The sequence below is a fragment of the Calonectris borealis genome, chromosome W (assembly GCF_964195595.1).
Source record: "Calonectris borealis chromosome W, bCalBor7.hap1.2, whole genome shotgun sequence".
NCBI classification, from domain to species: Eukaryota; Metazoa; Chordata; class Aves; order Procellariiformes; family Procellariidae; genus Calonectris; species Calonectris borealis.
This window is the reverse complement of record NC_134351.1, coordinates 18344098-18366726: the sequence shown is the minus strand read 5'-3', so window position 1 is coordinate 18366726 and position 22629 is coordinate 18344098. Positions and strand designations below refer to the sequence as shown.

Here is a 22629-nt window from a genome sequence, read left to right as displayed (position 1 = left end):
ACACAGATGCGCACAGGGTCATGTCTGGGTGTGTGTATCCTTAATGATGAGTTTCCCTTCTACCTTCTGGACCTTTTTTTCAACAACAAAGAAAGCATATGAATTTATAAAAGCATAGAAAAGTTATTGCTTGAGAAGTTCTTTTTGAATGTATTTAGGTTTGCTTTTCTGGTATTTAATGGAGTTTTATGCAATTGCAAAGAAGCCATACTCATTGATGCCAGTAAGGAATTTGATTTTGTAATCCTCCAGTATGTCAGCCTGACACCTTTCCTGAACTATAGTGTAGTTTAATTAATTGTCTTGAAATGCAGTTTAAAAAATTCAACAATCACCATCACACAATAATTACACTCTTTTAATACTGTAAACTCCCATACCTGGGTGTAATTTTTTGTGCTGGTTATTAATGACTTGCATAATTCTGATGTCTCATCCTCAGGACTGCTGAAGATAGCAAGTGAAACTGTGAGATAAAGTTTTTCCTTTCTGCAGATTTGCTCTACAGGCTATGTTTTTATCTTAGTTATACAGTATCTTTAAATCAGGCTCTCTCAGCACAAGCTTTCTTCTCAGTATTGTGTGGTCTGTTTTTAATATCTATTTCAATTTACTTTGCTTTCTTAAAATCTTGATATCTTCTTTCCCATAAGATAAGAGCAACTTGATGACAACAAGATGTGTCTTTTTTTTCTATAGCTTAATTTAGACACTAGATCCACATTGACATGATTGTATGGAAGATGTCTGTTGCAGAACAGCTGCATAACACAATTGTATACGTTTGGCTTTATGCTCTTGGACGCCTGTCTTTCTCTGGAGCCCATGGTACTAATCTAATCATGCAAATCATAGAATCATAGAATAGTTTGGGTTGGAAGGGACCTTTAAAGGTCATCTAGTCCAACCCCCCTGCAATGAAATGTTGCCTGCTGGTTCAGGGATCCTGTTGTACACAGGAATCTTTGGATGTTGTTAGGCTATCTTAGTCACTTATTAAGGGTAAATAAAGAGGCTCTCTTAATGACTTACTGAAGACGAATAAAGACAAAATTCTTAGATTTCTCTTGGGAATTTCTTTACAGAACAAAGTATGGATCTTTCAGGACAAAGAGTTTTCTTTTGAGCTCCAAAAGTTCCCTGAAATACAGAAGACCGGAATTACAGATACAGTCCCTGTGTGTACTTTACAAGTGCGTGTGTAGATAAAAACACATTATGTAGATGGGGTAACTTCAAAACACTCACAAACTGTCGTGGTTTAACCCCAGCCAGCAAATAAACCCCACGCAGCCGCTCGCTCACCCCCCACCTCCGGTGGGATGGGGGAGAGAATCGGGAGGGCACAAGTAGGAAAACTCCCAGGTTGAGATAAAAACAGTTTAATAATTGAAATAAAACGAAGTAGAACAGTAATAATAACAATGATAACAACAACAATAGCAGAATACACAAAGCAGGCAATGCACAATGCAACTGCTCACTGACCGCCGACCGCGTGTCACGAACGGGGGGCGAGCCCCCCCACACCCCTGGTTTTTATACTGAGCATGATGTCACATGGTATAGAATACCCCATTGGCCAGCTGGGTCAACAACCCCAGCTATGCTCCCCACACACACAGCTTCCCCTGCACTTGGCAGGGCATGGGAGGCCAAAAAGAGAAACAAAAAGTCCCCGGTGCAAGCACCACCCAGCAACAACCAAAGCATCAATGGGCCATCAATGCTTCTCTCATACCAAACCCGAAACACAGCACACCCCCCAAGCTACTGGGAAGAAAGTTAACTCTGTCCCAGCCGGAACCAGGACACAAACCTAATGCTTTCACAAGGAACTGCAGCTGTATTACTGTGAAGGGGAAGGATAAAGGTTCTCTGGAATGAAAGGAGTCTTAGAAAAGTACTATAATGCATTATGAAGCTGTAACACTCTTCTTTATAAAGGTCTATGGTCCATTACTTCATTTCATCCCCTTTTTAAAAAAGCCAGTAAAGTAGGCGATGCTTTCCTGTAGGTATTCACACCTTTCCCGTATGAGATGAGGATGAATGTAATTTCTCATCACAGCATGTTTCTTTAGTATTTATTTCAAGACACAGTGATATCTAATGATTATTTACAGTGCACTCAAAGTTATAAAAGCTAAATTGGATGTTTAGAGATACACACTTATATAGAATGCCACCGAAAACTGCAAATTCCCTGAAATCACTGCATGGCATGATTTGCAGTCTTTCTGCAAAGCACAGGAAAAATTCAATGAATACATGGATCCTAAGAAGAAAAAGTATTATTTAACCTCTTGAATAGCATAGGCCATACTATTTCATGCAGTTATTCCTAACGGTGATCAGAATCCTACATATTTCACTTTTCATAAACGGATTAAGAAACAGCTTTGAAATCATTAGCAAGCGTTGGGACTGCAGCCTTTATATCCAAAACGCTCCTTTTTCTCATGTAAAGAATCACAGAGAAAGAGGCTGCATCTTCCCGCAAGGCGACCTGTGCTGCACAGTTCTCAGGAGCTCTGTCATGAGTCTCTTCTGAAGTTCTCATGAGCTCTTTGCTCAGCTTTGAAAAACAGTGGGAAGTACAAGGTGAGACATAGGTTTTATGCTGAGGCAAGATGGAGAAGGCAGACCTGGTAAACCTAATGAAAACAGTAAGAGTCTACTCATTTGAATCGTTAGACAGTGCCTTGTGTTACTGTCTTTGAATTTGTTCTCAAAAGAGAAGTTGTTTAGATGAGTGAGACATGGACTAATATTTGTTTGTAATTAATGGCTAGATTTGAACTGTTTCAAAAACATATTTTGAAATGCTTTTTTCTGACATTTTCAAACAGTTGGTATCTCATTCACATATGTGTTGTTAAAATAGATTATCCTGATTTCTGTCAAACTAACATATTAGACTAAACTTAGGAAATTTTAACCTCCACAAAGCCCATTCTGAAGTACTGAGATATTCTCCCATGGGGCAGGTGTCTCTAGTGAAAAGCCCCTGAAACTGGAGCTTGTTTCATCCACTGCCTTTCACTGGCTTTTTAATATCTCCAGGGGTGGAGACTCCACAACCTCTCTGGTCAACCTGTTCCAGTGCTTGATAAAGCATTAGAGAAAGCTAATTTTAGCTTTATCAAAAATTTTAGATAAAGTTTAGATAAAGCTAGTCCTGTATGAGAGAATAAAAGGACTAACGGACCTCCAAAGGTCCTTCCCAACCATATAATTTGGTTCATCTAGCTAAAAAATGTATTTTGCAAAGCAGATATAATAACGTACTGTCGTGGTTTAACCCCAGCCAGCAAATAAACCCCACGCAGCGGGGAAGATTTGAATTATTCTCTCCCCTTTCTCAAAAACATCTTCTGCTGTGTTGCCCCATACAATGATGTCATCAATGTACTGCAGGTGTTCTGGAGCCTCATCCTGTTCCAGTGCGGTGTGGATCAGTCCATGGCAAATGGTAGGGCTGTGTTTCCACCCCTGGGGCACTCGGTTCCAGGGTCGCGTGCACTGGACTTCATCTGGATCTTTGGGCGTTTGGTCATTGTCCAGGTCACTATAAACCACCTCCAGCACGCCTAGTTCTCTCAGGTACTGGATAGCTCTCTCCATAGTGGTCCATTTGCCTGGGCGATATATAACATCTTCCTTGAAGGGATACCTTTCCTTCACGCCTGACAGCAGTCGCCTCCAGAGGCTGAGGGCCTGTGTCCCTTTTCCAATTGCTTTGTCAATGCCTCCTTCCCTAGCAAGGGATCCCAGCTGTTTGGCTTCCTTCCCCTCTAATTCCAGGCTACTGGCCCCATTATCCCAGCATCGGAGCAGCCAGGTAACAATATGCTCGCCTGGATGATGGCTGAAATCTTTCCGCATATCTCGCAGCTCACTCAGGGATAGGGATCCGGTGGTTTCCGTCTCGTTTATGAGTTCTTCCTCTTCCTCCTCCTCTCCTCGTGATGGCCCTGCTCTTCCATCATCCCTTTCTAAATGACCTGACCTCCGCTTCCAAGATTTCCTCTTCTGTACAGGGGCAACGGATACCAGCAAGGGTTGGTCCTCTGGTTCAGCTGTAGTGCCTGTTGCTGGGGTTTGGGTAGCTGCAGTGCTTGTCATGGGGGTTGGAGTAACTGTAGTGCCTGTTGCCGGAGCTTGAGTGGCTGCAGTGCCTGTCGCAGGGGTTGGAGAAGCTACGGTGACTGTTGCCGGGGTTTGAGTAGCCACAGGGGTTGTCGTGGGGGTTGAAGTAGCCACCGTGTCTGTTGCCGGGGTTGATCTCCCGCTGCCCGCCGCCCCCGGGACCCGCCGCTCCCCCCACCCCGACGAGGCACTGCCATTTCCCCTCCCTCTTTTCTTGTTCCTGAGGGTTGATCTCTGGACAGTATTCCTGAATAGTTGTTTAACCCTAAACAAGGCCTGAACCACATTCAGGAGACATAGCAATATGAACATGCTTGTTTGAACATCCCAAGGATATTCAAAATTCTCAGGGAATATTGTGGACATCTTCATGAAGAGGATAGAAAAAGGAGTTTCTGACGATATGGAAGGGAAGATGAACAAGTGGGAGAAAGTGTCCCATCCTGTCTCCCCCTTAAATTCATTCTCCGAGGAGAAAAAAGTGCAATTACTAATAGTTTCTAAGAGGTGGTTCCCGAGGTACAGAGATGATGGCAGTGCCGAGTACAGATACCAGATTAGACTTACGACCAATGATTTTATCACCTCATAAAACAGCAGCAAAATGACAATCTTGGCCCAGTTCCGAATAATGATAAACAGCACAAAAGGGAACATATACTGCAGGCAAGGTATTACATGACCCAACATTGAGAGCCAGCCCCACAACTTTGAGAGCCAATACATCAACATTGTGACCAATCAATATAATGGATGCTTATAACAATTTTGCCTTAACACACTTTGGTCAGATCTATCGTTATCTCAACCCTTCGAGCCCCACATTGGGCGCCCAAAAGGACTGTCGTGGTTTAACCTGGCAGGTAGCCAAATACCATGCAGCTGCTCACTCACTCCCCCTCCAGTGGGACGGGGAGAGAATCAGAAGGGTAAGAGTGAGAAAAGCTTGTGGGTTGAGATAAAGACAGTTTAACAGAACAGAAAAAGGGAAAATAATAATAATAATAATGATAGAATATACAAAATGAGTGATGCACAATGCAATTGCTCACCACCTGTGCTGACCGATAACCAAGTAGCGATCGGTGCTTCCTGGATCACGCCTACCATTCATATACTGAGCATGACATCACATGGTATGGAATACCCCATTGGCCAGCTGGGCTGGCTGTCCTGGTTATGTTCCCTCCCATCTTGTGTACCTAGCTCAGTCAGTAAGCATGGGAGCTGTCCTTGGACTAGGAGGGCACTTAGCAACAACTGAAAACATCAGTGTGTTATCAAAATTCTTCTCATACTAAATCCAAAACACAGCACTAGGAAGAAATTTAACCCTATCCCAGCCGAAACCAGGACAGGAGTCGCCTCCAGAGGCTGGGGACTTGTGCCCCTTGTCCAATCGCTTTGTCAATGCCCCCTTCCCTAGAAAGGGAACCCAGCTGCTTGGCTTCCCTACCCTCTAATTCCAGGCTACTGGCCCCGTTATCCCAGCATCCGAACAGCCAGGTGACAATGTGCTCACCTGGACAACGGCTGAAGTCTTTTCGCATATCTCGCAGCTCACTCAGGGATAGGGATCAGGTGGTTACCATCTCATTTATGGGTTCTGCCTCCTCCTCCTCCTGTTCTCGTGATGGCCCTGGTTCATCTTCATCCCTTACTAAACGAGCTGATTTTCTTGTGCATTTTCTTTTTTGTATAGGGGCGCCTGATACCGGCATGGGTTGGTTCCCTGTTGCAGGGGGCAGAGTAGCTGCCGTGCCTTCCGTGGGGGGTGGGGTAGCCGCTGTGCTTGCCGTGGGGGGTGGGGGAGCCACAGGGCCTGTTGCTTTGTCATCAGCTGCAGAGACGTTTCCTTCCCCTTGGGGGTTCTGAGTGGTGTTGAACAGGGCTCGGTAGGCGTGGGCCAGGCCCCAGCACATTGCAGTGCTTTGTGTCTCCCTAGAATGGCCAGATTGAGAGCATACTTTTTCCAAATATCCTACTAATTTTTTAGGATTCTGCACTTGTTCAGGGGTGAAGTTCCAAAACACTGGGGGTGCCCACCGTCCTAGGCATTTGCCCATGCTATCCCACTCGCCCTGCCACTCATAACTATCCAGCCTTGGGGCAGATCTCTGGATGACATTCTTAAATTGCTTACTAACCTTGGATAAAACCAAAACAATATTCCCAAGGAGCACCAACAGATGTATCTTAACTACCCAGGGATGTTCAAGGTACTGAGAAGTTATTTTAACAAAGGAGATGACATCATAGAGGAAGGTAGTGAGGGTGCCATTCTCTATTTCCTCCATAAAAAATCTCTCAGAGGAAAAGGTATAATTGCTAATGGTCTCCATGAGGTGGTACCCAAAATACAGTAATGGCTTCATTACAAATCCCAAATACCAAATAACCCCCAATGCCAGCGTTTTAGTAACAAATCTCCCAGGCAAAACATCATTAATCACGGCAGAGCACAGCAGACTACAAAACCCAACTCCAATCTTTAAGAGGCACAGCAAATACTAGAGCATGGTGCAGAACAAATTAATATGTTACCAGATATAAATTCCTTAATATGCTCTAATTAATCTGTTGTTATCTCAACCCTTCGCTGCCCCACGTTGGGTGCCAAAAAGGACTGTCATGGTTTAACCCCAGCCAGCAAATAAACCCCACGCAGCCGCTCGCTCACCCACCACCTCCAGTGGGATGGGGGAGAGAATTGGGAGGGCACAAGTAGGAAAACTCCCGGGTTGAGATAAAAACAGTTTAATAATTGAAATAAAACAAAGTAGAACAGTAATAATAACAGAGAACAACAACAATAACAGAATACACAAAGGAGGCGATGCACAATGCAACTGCTCACCGACTGCCGACCGCGTGTCACGAATCGGAGGCGAGCCCCCCCCCCACCCCTAGTTTTTATACTGAGCATGATGTCACATGGTATAGAATACCCCATTGGCCTGCTGGGTCCACCACCCCGGCTGTGCTCCCCCCTCCTGTTGCAAGCACTACCCAGCAACAACCATAGCATCAATGGGCCATCAACGCTCCTCTCATACCAAACCCAAACCACAGAACTACCCCAGCTACTGTGAAGAAAGTTAACTCTGTCCCAGCCGGAACCGGGACACGTACTAAAGAAACTTCAACATTATTTGGTTCTATATTAAAAGGCTATTAACATTTTTTTAATGCCATTTGAAATTCTTCCTGTTACTCTAGAGCTGGTAATAATATTCTAAGGATGGATTACGTTGCATTTTAATAATGCAACAGTTTTGCTGCTATATTAGTAGAGACATATCTTGTTTTAGGAATTCAGCATGTGATAACAGTACTTTTATTACAAACATTTAAATATAATGAAATCATGAGTCATTAATAAAAGTGGTTATTATATTTAAGGATCTGATTAAAATAAGTATAATAAAAATATATTATCATATTTGAAGACTGGAGGAAAGCAAATGTCACTCCTATCTTCAAGAAGGGCAAGAAGGAGGACCCAGGGAACTACACACTGGTCACCCTCACCTTGATCCCTGGGAAGGTGATGGAACAGCTAAGCCTGGAAACCATTTCCAGGCACATTAAGGACAAGAAAATCATCAGGAGTAGTTGTTGTCCGAAATGCGGATTCGTGCCCGGCGTGCAAGTAACCAATTCCACACGCTCAGGAGAGATATTGTTTTATTCAGGCCTGGGTGCTCGGTGGACTTGCCACAAATCAAGCACACCTGGTCTAGTCACCTTTCTGTTTATAGCCATGCTTCTCATACATATTTTTAAATTTCTCTTTTACATATTCATTACATTTCCGAGAATTAATTATAATATTACATCATCTTAAACACATGCGCACTAAAGTCTTTAGGGTCTCCTTGAGGGTCTCGGGTGGTCTCTGGTGGTCGGCAGGGTAGTGAACTCTTCATGAACTTATTTCATCCTTTCCTTATAGGGTCGCAATTTGTCCCTGAGCAATGCTTGGACCACGTTTGTTTATAGTTTCCATAGCTAAAATTAATTATCACTACCTCTAAAACACACAGATTATAATTAATTACTACTCCACACAATTACAAACACACACCTGTTAGTTATCTAACTTCTAAGCAACAAATCTTCATTGTTTAAAATTACAGAAGCGAGCAATATAGAATCCACAACAAACTAAACTATCTATCACCATAGTGTTCTTAAATGAAAACATATACATCTTGATCTCCTCCAATCAAACACCCACTCACTAGCTTCATCATTCTGATTTCTTATTAACTGGTTTTTTTAACCCAGTTCTGGGCAAGGGCTATACACAGGACAATAACACTTTGAGGATTAACGTTGATTATGATTAACATTAACATAGTCAGCATGGCTTCACCAAGGGGAAGTCATGCTTGACCAACTCGATAAACTTCTATGATGAAATGACTAGCCTGGTAGATGAGGGGAGAGCAGTGGATATTGTCTATCTGGACTTCAGTAAGGCCTTTGACACTGTCTTTCATAAGATCCTCATAGACAAGCTGTTGATGCATGGACTGGATGAGCAAACAGTGAGGTGGATTGAAAACTGGCTGGACGGTTGGCCTCAGAGGGTGGTGATCAGCGGCACAAAGTCTAGTTGGAGGCCAGTAACTAGTGGTGTACCCCAGGGGTCAATACTGGGTCCAGTCCTGTTTAACACCTTCATTAATTATCTGGATGATGGAGCAGAGTGTACCCTTAGCAAGTTTGCATATGACGCAAAACTGGGAGAAGTGGGTGATACTCCAGAGGGTTGTGCTGCCATTCAGAGGGACCTCGACAGGCTGGAGAAATGGGCTGACAGGAACCTCATGCAGTTCAACAAGGAGAAGTGCAAAGTCCTGCACCTAGGGAAGAACAACCCCAGGCACCAATATATGATGGAGGCCACACAGCTGGAAAGCAGCTTTGCAGAAAAGGCCCTGGGGGTCCTGGTGGACACCAAGTTGAACATGAGTCAGCAATGTGCCCTTGTGGCAAGGAAGATTAATGGTATCCTGGGCTGCATTAGATAATAAAATTGCCAGCAGGTGGAGGGAGGTGATCCTTCCCCTCTACCCAGCACTGGTGAGGCCACACCTGCAGTATTGTGTCCAGTTCTGGGCTCCCTAGTACAAGAGAGACATGGACATGCTGGATAGAGTCCAGCAAAGGGCCACTAAGATGATTAAGGGACTGGAGCATCTCACATAGGAGGAAAAGCTGAGAGAGCTGGGACTGTGTAGCCTGGAGAAGAGAAGGCTCAGGCAGGATCTTATTAATGTAGGGAGGGTGCAAAGAGGATGGAGCCGGGCTCTTTTCAGTGATGCCCAGTGACAGGACCAAAGACAATGGGCACAAACTGAAACACAGGAGGTTCCATCTGAACATCAGGAAACACTTCCCCACCTTTTTCACCTTTTCTGAGGGTGATTGAGTATGGGAACAAGTTGCCCAGGGAGGTTGTGGAGTCTCCATCCATGGAGATATTCAGAAGACATTTGGACATGGTCCTGGGCAACTGGCTCCAGGTGAGCCTGCTTGAGCAGGGGTGTTGGACCAGATGACCTCTGGAGGTCCCTTCCAACCTCAATCATTCTGTAATTCTGCGATCTTATACAGCTTTTACATAGTATAATTTAAGATGCGTAGCTAATGACTATCTTACTGTCTGTATGCCTTCCCGAATTCCTCATTTACAAATACTAAAGCCATTGGTAAAACAGCAACATTGAATGGATTTTAAAGACCTGTGAGACAATTATATAGGACAAAAAATTCTTGAAATGTATTCAATAAGATGATAAAAAAAACCCTCTGGGTATCAATAATTTTTCTTGCAGTCAAGAAGTCTCTTTAGAGTGCCATCTTGTGTTAGAATCATAGAATCATAGAATCATTAAGGTTGGAAAAGACCTCTAAGATCATTGAGTCCATCCATCAACCCAACACCACCATGCCCACTAAACCATGTCCCTAAGTGCCTCATCTACACGTCTTTTAAATACTTCCAGGGATGGTGACTCTACCACTTCCCTGGGCAGCCTGTTCCAAGGCTTGACCACTCTTTCAGTAAAGAAATTTTTCCTAATGTCCAATCTAAACCTCCCTTGGCGCAACTTGAGGCCATTTCCTCTCGTCCTATCGCTAGTTACTTGGCAGAAGAGACCAACCCCCACCTCGCTACAACCTCCTTCCAGGTAGTTGTAGAGCGCAATGAGGTCTCCCCTCAGCCTCCTCTTCTCCAGGCTAAACAACCCCAGTTCCCTCAGCCGCTCCTCATGAGGCTTGTGCTCCAGGCCCTTCACCAGCTTCATTGCCCTCCTCTGGACACGCTCCAGCACCTCCATGTCCTTCTTGTAGTGAGGGGCCCAAAACTGAACACAGTATTCGAGGTGCGGCCTCACCAGTGCCGAGTACAGGGGCACGATCACCTCCCTACTCCTGCTGGCCACACTATTTCTGATACAGGCCAGGATGCCGTTGGCCTTCTTGGCCACCTGGGCACACTGCCGGCTCATGTTCAGCCGGCTGTCAACCAGCACCCCCGGTTGAACTGGTGTTTCAGACTGAGGCCTCTTTAGAACAAAGCAGGAAATAGTAAAAAAACTTAGCAAAACTAAATATTGGAGCTAGTTCCTTGAAATTTGTTCATCTCTGCTGTTTAAAGTTTTTCCCATAAAATATGAATGGTAAAATAGTGTAAAACAATATTTGAAATACCTGTTGTTTGCATTTCACTGTAAAAATAAGTACAATCTGGTAATTCTGGTATATGTGTACTTATATTAATAACCTTACATTTTTAGAATGTTTTTCATCCCAAACTGCTCAGTTATGATTTATTCATTATGGGTGAAATCTTGGCCTCAGTGAGTTCCTGTTGACTTGAATAGGTCTTGGATTTCTCTGTCCTTTGAATATAAGTTTCTTAGCCACCACTGAAACACAGTAGCAATGATGTTCCAGAAACAATACACCACTTAGGGGTGGGAGGTTTTTGGAGTAGAATAAACATCATTGAACTATGGAGAAAAGTGTAGGTATACAAATATATTTAGCCAGACTGGAGTTTAGCCAAGATGCTTGTGGAATTCCAAGATTCTTGTGGGATAACGCCATGATCCTTCTTATCCTTAGTCCACAATATAACCTGGTTTTATCTCTTTTTATGAAAAAAAGCCTCTCCAGTTGCAATCAGTACTTTAGCAGAATGGACTTCAATCACTTTATTGTTTACTGAGAGAGTAAAATGGCTGCAGTATAGCTTCTCCTGTTGCCAAGAACTTACCAAAGCTTGCCTTGCCCAGCTAGCACTCCATAATGCTTATTTGCCATCTATTTATGTATCTAGCAACTAAAAAGAATTTTTTAAAAGTGTCTAAGCTGTCCAAGAATGCAGAAAAAAACGAAAAGCAGAAAATAAAATCTGGCTCAGCCAAAATAAAACCAAACAGAACAAGTGGTATCTCCCACATCTTTCAGCAGTGTGTTCCACGTATCACATGAATATTGTGAGATTGTTCAGAGAGCTTATCTTACAGATTTATAGTGAGACAGGTTATTAAATAAATTATTCCTGCTCTCTGGCAGTGTGTATACCCATATAGAACTTGAGTCAGTAGTTTGACTTCATTTGAAAATTCAGGACACAGGTGTACTTCTTGGTAATTATCTAGTTTTAAAGCAATTCCTAAATCTGTGTAAGTTTAGGCCATAGTATACAATGCTATCATAAAATATTTAATTTTGAATAAGTTTATTTCAATATATGTATTATAGTATAAAACAAAAACTTGTCAATAAAAGTTATTAAAATACAAAGCTGAATTTTAATTTTAATAAATCAGAGGTTTTTAAATCCACTATGAGCTAGTGCCAGATGCTTCACTTGGAAGTATAAACCATGGCAGAGTAGGCAGATGTGCATTTAACTTGCCTTTCAAAATAATCTTGATCATTAATAATTAAAAATTGCTTAAACTCTGAAGCTTGATGAACCTTATGTTACAGTAAATGGTAATTCTGGATGGTTTCAGTAGTGATTTAAGTACACAAATCATACACTTTCAACTCTTAAATCTTTATCTTGTAATTCTGTGGGAGTGTGTTCCAAGATACACATTACCTAAAACTTTTTATTTTATCAATTTTGAATTGAATTGCCCCTTGTGTTATACTATAGGAAATGTAAAAGTCTTAAACTCATAAATGTTCTTTGCTCTAGTCCTCTTACAGAGAATGAGAATTTTACATATGACGTTTAAGTAGCACTGGTAGAAATTATACAAACGCCTCATTAGTGCCTGCCTTCCAGGTACCGTTTTTACCTCGTATGTCAGATCTGTAGATACAACTGAGGTTTCTGTAGCATTTGTTAATTCATCTAAAAGCGTGACTAACAGATGTAAGCTATGAGACAGCCAGAAGAGAGCCTTTCCTACAGCTCTGGATTCTGTTTCAGATGTGGTAATGTTATCCTTATTGGTCCAAATATAATTGATCCTTTAGGTAATACGGACTCAGGTGGTAGAGAATTGGCATCCAATCTTATTTTGCCTTTTCTTACAAATATAGCTAAGACAGACATTTATCTAAAAAATCCATAACTGACACAAACTGTGAAATAAACCTCAAAAACTTGAAAGCTCCCTTGCAAAAGAAACCTTTACCTACCAGACTCCTTTCCTCTCTCCCTCCCTCTCTCTCACTTACTTTCCCACTCTCTTTCTCTCTCTCTTTTTCTTTCTCTCTCTTTCTTTCTTTTTCTCTCTTTTTCTTTCTCTTTCTCTCTGTATCTGTCTATCCACATTTTCAATATTATTGCTGCTGTGTTATATCCTCATCCTTCTAGTGAGTGTAATGAACAGAAAGAGAGAAGTTTCTCCTATGGAAAAACTGACAATTACCATGGTTGAAAGTAGGAAACAGAACAGGGTTTTGAAGATATGTTTAATCTTCACTGCCTGTTGCTTTCATTAGGAGAAGTGAGATGGTCGCTAATAGTTTCACCTTTACCATTTGTTACATTTGCTGTAAGTCAGGCTATGAGCCTTCCCTGAGCTTCTCCGTTTAGATCAAGAGTTTTTAGGTGTGTCAGTCATGTTGCAGCCTCATTAGTGTCTGTGTGACATCCCTCAGGATACAGGAGAGGGTGTCACATTGCTCTTCCGAGCACAGCTGCAGCACACATTAGAAAGTAGCAAGATAGATCAATATCGGCTATGAAAGTTTAAACTTTTTCGAATTGAAAGAATGTCTGGAAAATATTTTAAGTAAGTAATGCATGAGTCCAGGAACCAGAATATGTCATAGTAGCTAGGTGGTTTGCCTGTCTGCCATTCACAGTCACTGCTGTAAGAAGTGACACTTGCATTGTCGCATGCGGAAATTCTGATTGAGCCCTTTTTTGTCACAGCAGCAGTTGGGTGGGTGCTACTGAGCATGCAAAGAATGGGGGTGGCTAAAGGAAAACTCCAAAAACCTTACTCTGCTCAAAAAATGCTTTCTGCTTCTGTCAGTGCCTTCTGCTTCCGAGCATTTGCGGTCTCAGGTTAACTGTCCAGCTCTTATTTTCTTCTGGCTTTTCCCCACTGGAATAATTATCCTTCTAAATAGTCTTTCAGCACCAATGATCTTCACTTAGCTAATAGTTTTGTGGAAGCCAATGGCTTTATGTTAATTTTCTCCTTTCAAGTTAAAAATAAAGTATATGTGAGACCACTGGCTGCTGCTGTTGAAGAGGAGTTACAGCTGCCCTCTTCAGGTAGTGGGGAACAAAGTTGCCCAGCTAGTCAGCTCTGCGTGTCTTCTAGGTGATGGTTGTAATCTGTAAAATTCTGCGTGCACCTAAGATGAGGTTCACATTCGGAAACATATACTTAAGTGTGTAAAACCTATTTAGTCATGTATTTTCCCTTTGAAAACAATGGAACTAGTAATCTAATAGAAGTTGGCTATTGTGTACCTTTGTGGATATTGATCCACATCGGTAAGAACATGTCTATACTTTCATGTACGTACACGAAAGTTCTTAGTTCAGCTTGCTGAATAGTATGTGGACTTGAACCAAAATAAGAGTATCCAGAAATGACATTGGAACAACTTAGCATTTATAAATGTGTTACTGTTGTTGTTCTTGTTTGTTTACTGTGGGTAGGGGCATTTCTCATATTTATGATATGAAGTCAAAACAAGACTGTTCCTGTCCCAAGGGCTCACATCCTGTAATAAGAAAAGAGACAAGTGGATGCCATAAAGGGAAACACACTGGCAGTATGCAAAACACTAGCAGCAGTGTAAGAGTGGCCTTGAATCCCAGTTTTACCATAAAGCTTGTGATTTTCTTTAAGCTCTGTCTTCTAGAATTGATTTATTAACTTTGTTTTCATATGTTTTCATTGGTTCTAGCATGCACGGTTGCGGACAAAACCAAAATATGGAAATGTGACACTGAATAGATGTGTCACCATCGTGTGACAAACAAAAGCCCTCCAAATGTTTGCTTCTTAATTGTAAGCCAATCTTTTCATTTTGAAGGGAAAGAGATGAGTTTAAATGCTTGAACCTAACTAATGACTGGAGTAGAGGACAGTGAAATGGCCATACCAACATGTCTTGGAAGACTCTACTAACACTTGTGGGAAATTTAAGTTAAAAGCTTCTGATTTGGTTAAATTGGGACAAATGTCAGAAACAAGATCCAAAAGTGCTCTTAAAATGGCTGGAGTTCGAGTAAAAAGGCATCCAGGGTGGATATATGAAGGCAGGCTATTGAAGTGTCTGGGTTTGGGTTATTTTCCCCATTAGACTGGCAGAGCCCAGATGTTTTCATCTAATGCAAAACTATGTATTTGCTCCAGCTTTTAGTTGAAGAGAGTATGTAGAATGCAGACATTGTATAGAGTTCAATTTTTTGTGTAGTTCTTTTTGTGTTTTTTCTTTAACCAATGCCACTTCAAACAGGGATTTAATGATTTCTGAAATTAGACAGAATCTACCATAGAAATGCTTTAAAGATGTAGTGAGTCAAGGGAGACAAATTCAGACTAGAGATACCTTAAATTTTTTAACAGCAAGTTTAAAAATTGGAGAAAATAATCTGGAAATGGTGTTTATTCTTTACTAGAATTTTGTGCAGCAAAACTATGTAGCTTCCTGAAGTATATGTTGTTTCTCAAATAGAAATGGGTTTGGTGAAACCCATTCCCGTTACTGGGAAAAGTTGTTTTTTCTTGTGTTTTGAAGGAGGTAGACAAAGATAGCAAAGCAGTTCCTCTGGTTTTATTATCACATCGTTTATTGTATATTATATCGTGCTTACTAAAATGTGAGGTTCTAGTGAATGTTTTGGGAGCTCTTGAATGATTTTGTGTTCAATTTCAAGGTATTTTCTGTACATGTATTGTCTGAATATTGAAATAGATACTAGGTTGTGAGCAACTTGGAAATGTAGTGATCCATCACTCTTTCCATTGTTTAAAATGTTATTTTATCAGCATTGTCTTGTGAAGTCTTTATTCTAAAAAATATTCAGTGGACATAAAGGTTCATCAAATGCATAAAATCAAAAGAATTGTATAGACCCTAACAGTAATGTCTGTTCCTCTTCAGAGCTCAAATTTTGCTGTCTTGCTTCTCCTCATACTTACAGTTCTCCAGCCTTAAGATCTTAGCCCCAGTGTCCACCTGTCAGAAAAAAAGCCTTTCAAATGTCAAACATAAGTACAATGACCATTTTCCTAACTTCCCTCTTCCAGATACTCAGACATTTCTGGGATCATAACACAGGAAGGAAAAAAAAAAAGAGCAAAGATGACAAATCCTGTGTTCCATTTGCCATCTTTAAGTCTCAGGGTAACTTACTTTGTTGAGGTTATAAACAAAATGACAACAATAAGTATTTTCTTAACGCTTTTCTTCATGGCAAGCATGGCTAAACTTAGATTGCTCTGCTATTCCAGAGCAATCCCTTGCTCTGGAATAAAAGGGAGTCTGTGTATACTGTTGATTATGATAGTCAAGGTGGTAGTGCCACCATACTTCCCCAACTAAGCAAGTGATTTAACCACCTTCTGAATGTGGAAAACCTAAGAATAATGACAATAATAAATACTTTTTCTCTAGTGTGCCATGGCACAGTGAATTGGATCATGTTAGGCTTTGTATGCTGCCTAATACAATGTAACATAGCAGATAAAATAAATCAAATTACTCTATTAGACTTGAAAGATGATAGCTCTTGTAAAGCAACTGATGTGAGAATATGTCAATGCAGTAGATTTCAGATGTTTATTGAAGTCTAGAATATTTGAAACCCAACAAATGCATATGAAACAAGTGACTACAAATACAGCAGTATGCTTATTACTGACAAAGCTATTGCCTGAAATGGAATTCAACTAAATTTTATGTTTTCTTTGTGTGCTCAATAAATTTTTTCATTTCTGCAAGTGCTTCCTAGAGACATTGGCTTGAACTTCAAAGCGTATCGCTACGAATGCTTTAGTGATAATTGTGGTAGCTAGACTCAGAATTTTTAGTTATAAAAGTTCAGTAGTGCCTACCAAAGATCATTTTAAGTTTCAGTGAGTTAGGATTTAATAATATGGATTCAAACAAATAGTATCCAAAAAATTTTTTTTATTATTTTCAACATTGTAATAAAAAGTTATGTTTATTGGGGTCAATTTTAAGGAAGGTTTTAATTTATGTTTCTTTCTTTTATTTCTTTCAATTGTTTGTTCATTTTGAATGCTTATAACAATTCACTTTGTGTGATTCATTACTTGAGCTGCTAATTATCTTTCAGTAAATAAGCGTGGAGTTGCTGTAAGGGATGTAACCAATTAGGAAGCTTATGAAGATATGCCTATTCTCTTTACTTAAAGCTGAGTTCTTTTTTGTTTCTGCTTTGTTTGCTTTATGAAGGCAGAACACTCAATTCTCACTCAATATACAGAAGTTTAATTACGTTGTTTTATTTGATCATTGTGATAGCAATTGTGAGTTAAATTTTTCAAAAAGATAGGCAAAAAAATGGTTCAATAGCAAGGTTTTTTTGATTTTTTTTAATATCTGAAAAAAGGGTGCAAGTGCCTTTATTTATAAAGTAACATGTGGCCTTCCCAAATACAGTGCTTATTCTATAAAAATATAATGCATTTTCTTAAAGTTTACAAATAAATTGTTAAATTAGTGTGGTGGGTTGACCTTGGCTGGATGCCAGGTGCCCACCAAGCCGCTCTATCCCTCCCCCTCCTCAACTGGACAGGGGAGATAAAATATGACAAAAGGCTCATGGGTTGAGATAAAGATGGGGAGATCACTGACCAATTACCATCACGGGCAAAACAGACTTGACTCGGGGAAATTAGTTTAATTTATTACCAATCAAAATCAGAGTAGGATAATGAGAAATAAAACCAAATCTTAAAACACCTTCCCCCCAACCCTCCCTTCTTCCTGGGCTCAACTTCACTCCCGATTTTCTCTACCTCCTCCCCCCGAGCGGCGCAGGGGGATAGGGAATGGGGGTTGCAGTCAGTTCATCACACATTGTCTCTGCCACTCCTTCCTCACTCTTCCCCTGCTGCAGTGTGGGGTCCCTCCCATGGGAGACAGTCCTCCATGAACTTCTCCAACATGGGTCCTTCCCAGGGGCTGCAGTTCTTCATGAACTGCTCCAGCATGAGTCCTTTCCACAGGGTGCAGTCCTTCAGGAAGACTGCTCCAGCGTGGGTCCCCCATGGGGTCACAAGTCCTGCCAGAAAACCTGCTCCAGCATGGGCTCCTCTCCATGGGTCCACAGGTCCTGCCAGGAGCCTGCTCCAGCGCAGGCTCTCCACGGGGTCACAGCCTCCTTCAGGCACATCCACCTGCTCTGGCGTGGGGTCCTCCATGGGCTGCAGGTGGATATCTGCTCCACCATTAACCTCCACGGGCTGCAGGGGGACAACCTGCTTTACCATGGTCTTCACCATGGTCTTCACCATGGGCTGCAGGGGAATCTCTGCTCCGGCACCTGGAGCACCTCCTCCCCCTCCTTCTTCACTGACCTTGGTGTCTGCAGAGTTGTTTCTCTCACATATTCTCAGTCCTCTCTCTTCCAGCTGCTGTTGTGCAGTTTTTTCCCCTTCTTAAATATGTTATCACAGAGGCGCTACCACCATCGCTGATTGGCTCAACTTTGGCCAGCAGCGGGTCCATCTTGGAGCCGGCTGGCACCGTCTCTATCGGACATGGGGGAAGCTTCTGGCATCTTCTCACAGAAGCCACCCCTGTAGCCCCCCTGCTACCAAAACCTTGCCGTGCAAACCCAATACAATTAGTTAAAAATTAAATTAAAAGTAGCTTCTTCAAGAAATTTGTCTTCTGGATCATATTTTTATGTGTGTTCTCAACAGCAGAATAACAATCTGTGAAGAATAAACCTTCATTTATGAAGGGGGTGTGCCCCCATTAGTTTCTGGATTTGTTCTCCATTAATTTTAATTATGTAGGAAGTTTTCAGAGTCTGATAGGACAGTGTTAAGGATATTTGGGTACTATGACTGTAATTTTGATTTTGTAATCTGTTTGGATTTCTTTTAAGTTTAGCCTCTGTGAATACTTATGAGTTTTAGAGTTCTTAACACTTGTTCTTCAGATTATTAAAATGCTTCTCTAATGTATCTTCCTCAATAATTGACATGTATTCATAATTTGAAATTAATGTTGCAGTTAATATCTGAAGAAAAAAATTAACATTAAATGTGTTTGGTTTTTGTTGTAGGTATTGCATGATAAAACCAATAACCCAAAACTAGAACAAAAATATAATTAACTTACTTTCTCTGTGTAGCCCACTGTTTGTGAACGGGAGCTCTGTGTATTTGCTTTCCAAACATTAGGAGTGATGAACGAAGCTGCTGATGAAATTGCAACTGGGGCTCAGGTAGAATTATCTAATGCTTATTACATGTCTGATTTTCTATAGTATACTCAGTCTTCTCAATCTCTTCTAGTATTTATTTTGACTTGTATTCCCCATATGAGTACTCTTTGGTAAGTATTATTTATTTGTCCACTCTTATAGCTGTAAATACACTGTTTTATGCATGGCATTTTCAAACAGTACTAATGAGGTGCTTCCATTGTTTTGCTTCCATGTAATTAGAGTAACCCTGTTTTCTTGTTCTGTTGTATTCAATTGGGTCACCTAGGTTGTTAATAAAGGCAGTCATTGTCATTTGGAAATTATTCCCATTTATTTTCACCTAATGAGCCATTACTACTCTCATGCAATTAATAAGCTACTTCCTGTTCATGGTGTTGGGATGCAGCTATCCACTGAGCATCTGTTGTTTTGATCATTAAATAACAGTGGGAAAGTCCTTACTGATGTTGCTACATAGGTTTTTTTCTCTTTTCTCAAGGATCAGAAATTTAATGTAAGCTTGCTTCCTGACTCTAAGTTCAGTTATTAATGTAGTTATAACCATATCATTGTTTTCTTTCATAATTTTGTATGTGCCTTAAAACAAAGTATTTTAAACTATGTTTCCAAATCACCATTTAACCTTAGATTACAATAGTTACAGGACTTCAGTAAATTAAAAAATTAAAAGATCTTATGTTTAAGATCTTTTTAAGATCTTAAGTTAAAAATTTACACATCTTATGGAAAAGTGCATTCATCTCTGATTTCCTAAACATGTGTCACTCACTGTGCACTTACGTAGTAAGCAACATGGTTTTTGGAAGAGCAAATGTTCAGTTCAGTTAACTTTAACTAGTACTAGTGAGTCTAGCCACTGGAAATAAACTATTCGGCTAAGTGCCTGTATACCACCTATGGGCACATCCTCAAAGGAAGAAACTTGCAGCAGTGTACACCAGCTTCTTCACTTGAGTATATAACTGTGGGATCTGAACATCAGCTCATCTGATGTCTGAAGACAGTTAGATGGCTATATTTGCAACATCTAGCATGCCAAACATTGGGATACCTGTGCAAGCTTGTAAGAAATGTAGAGAGGTGTGCTGATGAAGCCCCACCTCTTCCCCAGCCTGAAGTCCTCTGAAGACCTCAGCTATGTGTTTCTGTGGAGCTAGAGTTTTATTTTTTGAATGTAGACACTTACATGGTATTTAGGTACAAACAAGTAGCTCTCACTTCTCTTTTTAAATACAGCTGGCAGGAGAAGTGGTCCTGATTAGCACTCACTCTGTGTTTTGTGTAGGTATCACTGTTGCAGGCATATGCAGAGCTTGCTCTAGATCTCTAGAGTACCTCTACATCTACAGAGCTTTGCTGAAGAGTACTGAAGTGATTACAACCTTAATAGTACTTAAAAGAGTTAGATAAGAGGTTTTGTAGATTGTCCCATTGGACCTAGATGACTAAATTTTGCTAAGTCTCACTCTAGTGACAGCATTGCACCCAGCTCACTACATCTGATCTGGTTGAGCTCCCATTCCTGTTTGCAGAAAGAATTTAACACTTTTAGGGTTTGATTCATCTGAGCTATTTTTTACATTAGTTTAGGATGGTGTGAATCACAGCATAGACTATCAGCACAGTAGTTATTTTCTCCATTGATTATAAAGAGAGCCTAGGCTGACTAGAAAGAGGTAGGTGTTCGCATTGTGAATCTCTACATTTCGTCAGATGAATCTTCCTCCAAATCATTTTGTGCAGTGAAAGAGCCTAAATATAGATTCCCATTATTAGAAATCACATCCTGTTCTTTCTGCTGTGCTTTCAGCTAGTTTCCTAAGGTATACACCCCTACTTTGTCACTCCCAATATTCTGATGGCTCCTTCTTAATAATAAGAGATTGTACTTTCTAAAACTTTCAAGCCTGAACTCACCTTGCCTTATTTTAGTCACGTAGTCAAAATGCCTGAAAATTAAATGTCTGATTTGTTGATAGTTCAGACTCCCTGTAGAGAGTCTCTGGAGAGAGAGAGGCACTGTCTGAGAGACTGATGTCGTAAGAGAGAATTGTCATCAGCAAGTGTCATCTTGTCCTCCTTGAAAATATTTAAATCCTAACTTATGTACTTCAGTACCTACTGTTAAGAAATTCAGGCCCAGCTATAAGGACATTTACTATATCCACAGCACTTCCTATTACCAAGGAACGCATACGCAAGTTTGTATTATAATGTTTGTATTAGACTTACCTCCCAGTTTAAGTTCCTCTGCCTTCCATCAGCTCAAAACAATGTTCTCAGGGGAAATCAGGGGTTTAATTAAGCCTGATCTATGCATGTTTTCCCCCAAGTCAGAACAATATGCTGGTATCATGGTAAGAAACAATGTAGGAGTCAACAGGTTTTTTTAATGAGGGCTTTGGGATGGCGTTCTAAGAACTGTGCCAATTTTAAGACAAAGTCCCATTGTGCAAATCATAAAGCAAGACAACTTTGGGTCATTGTATTAAGAGGTTTGGGGACTCAAACAACTCTTCCCTAGTAGTGTTTTGCAACTGGAGGCTAAGAAGTGCTTCTGAGAAGCAGGGTGTATGAACTCAGGCTCAATTTCATGGTAATACATTTACACAATTGCAGGCCTGTTGCTTGACCTGGCTGTGGATGCAGACTCCTGGTCTTCTTTGCAAATACTAATGCGGATGCCCTATTTTGAAACATTCATCACACTTGTAGGTATTATAAACTGGAAAGAAATCAGAGCACCATGGAGGAAGGAATCATTATTTAAATAACTTCATTTTTCAATATATATGAGATATTTAGTAACTGGAGCTAACAGAATATTTTTAAACTGATGGAGAAAATTGTCCATTCATGCTAAAGGAGCAGAGGAGGAGAATGGCAACAGTATGACTCACTGCAGCGCAGTTCCTTTTCCCTTTCATCATGATTCTTATTTTCGTTCTGCTTCTCTAAAGGACCATCAATTTTTTTTACTCCAAATGATCAGATACAATGGCAGATATATAATAACTTCTAGAACAGCTTGAGCTGTGAGATGAGATCTGATCCGTGTGGAACTGTGGGAGGAACCAGGGATGCCTACTAAGTATGGCTCATCTCAGCTTTTCCTTTCTTTCATGGAAAAGTCTGTTTTCACACAGGAATGTTTTCAGAAGACACAGAGAAACCAGGGGGAAATGAGCTAATTTGCAGCTACGTTTTTATGTAGCAACTTTGGATTTCATTATGAGCTGGATTTGGGTTTCACAGTTGCCAGAAAGCTGCATTCTCTCTGTTTTGTGATTGCTGTAGTCTATTTTTAACCTCTGAGTTACAAATTTTGAAACAATTATACAGAAATCTGTTGCTAAGTTGTATATGTGCCTATGTGCATATATGTGAATACATGCCTGTGTACACATTACATGCATGATCTTACGGTGAAATCTTGGAAATCATAGATATTCAAAGCAATGTCATAATTTTGTACAACAGGAAGGAAGGAAAAGGATCTCCTAGTGTGAGCCATGCAAATGACTGTTAAATCACTG

At 40.8% G+C, this 22629-nt stretch overlaps 1 protein-coding gene across 2 annotated transcripts in view; it reads left to right on the top strand.

Moving 5' to 3' along the window:
* Positions 1-22629, top strand: part of LOC142074787 (protein mono-ADP-ribosyltransferase PARP8-like) — a 204335-nt gene that overhangs the window by 163540 nt on the left and 18166 nt on the right. For both annotated transcript variants that reach the window (XM_075135664.1, XM_075135663.1), the window contains exon 15: positions 18998-19090. In XM_075135664.1, coding sequence (XP_074991765.1) covers positions 18998-19090 — 93 coding nt within the window. The remainder of the gene's footprint in view (positions 1-18997; positions 19091-22629) is intronic.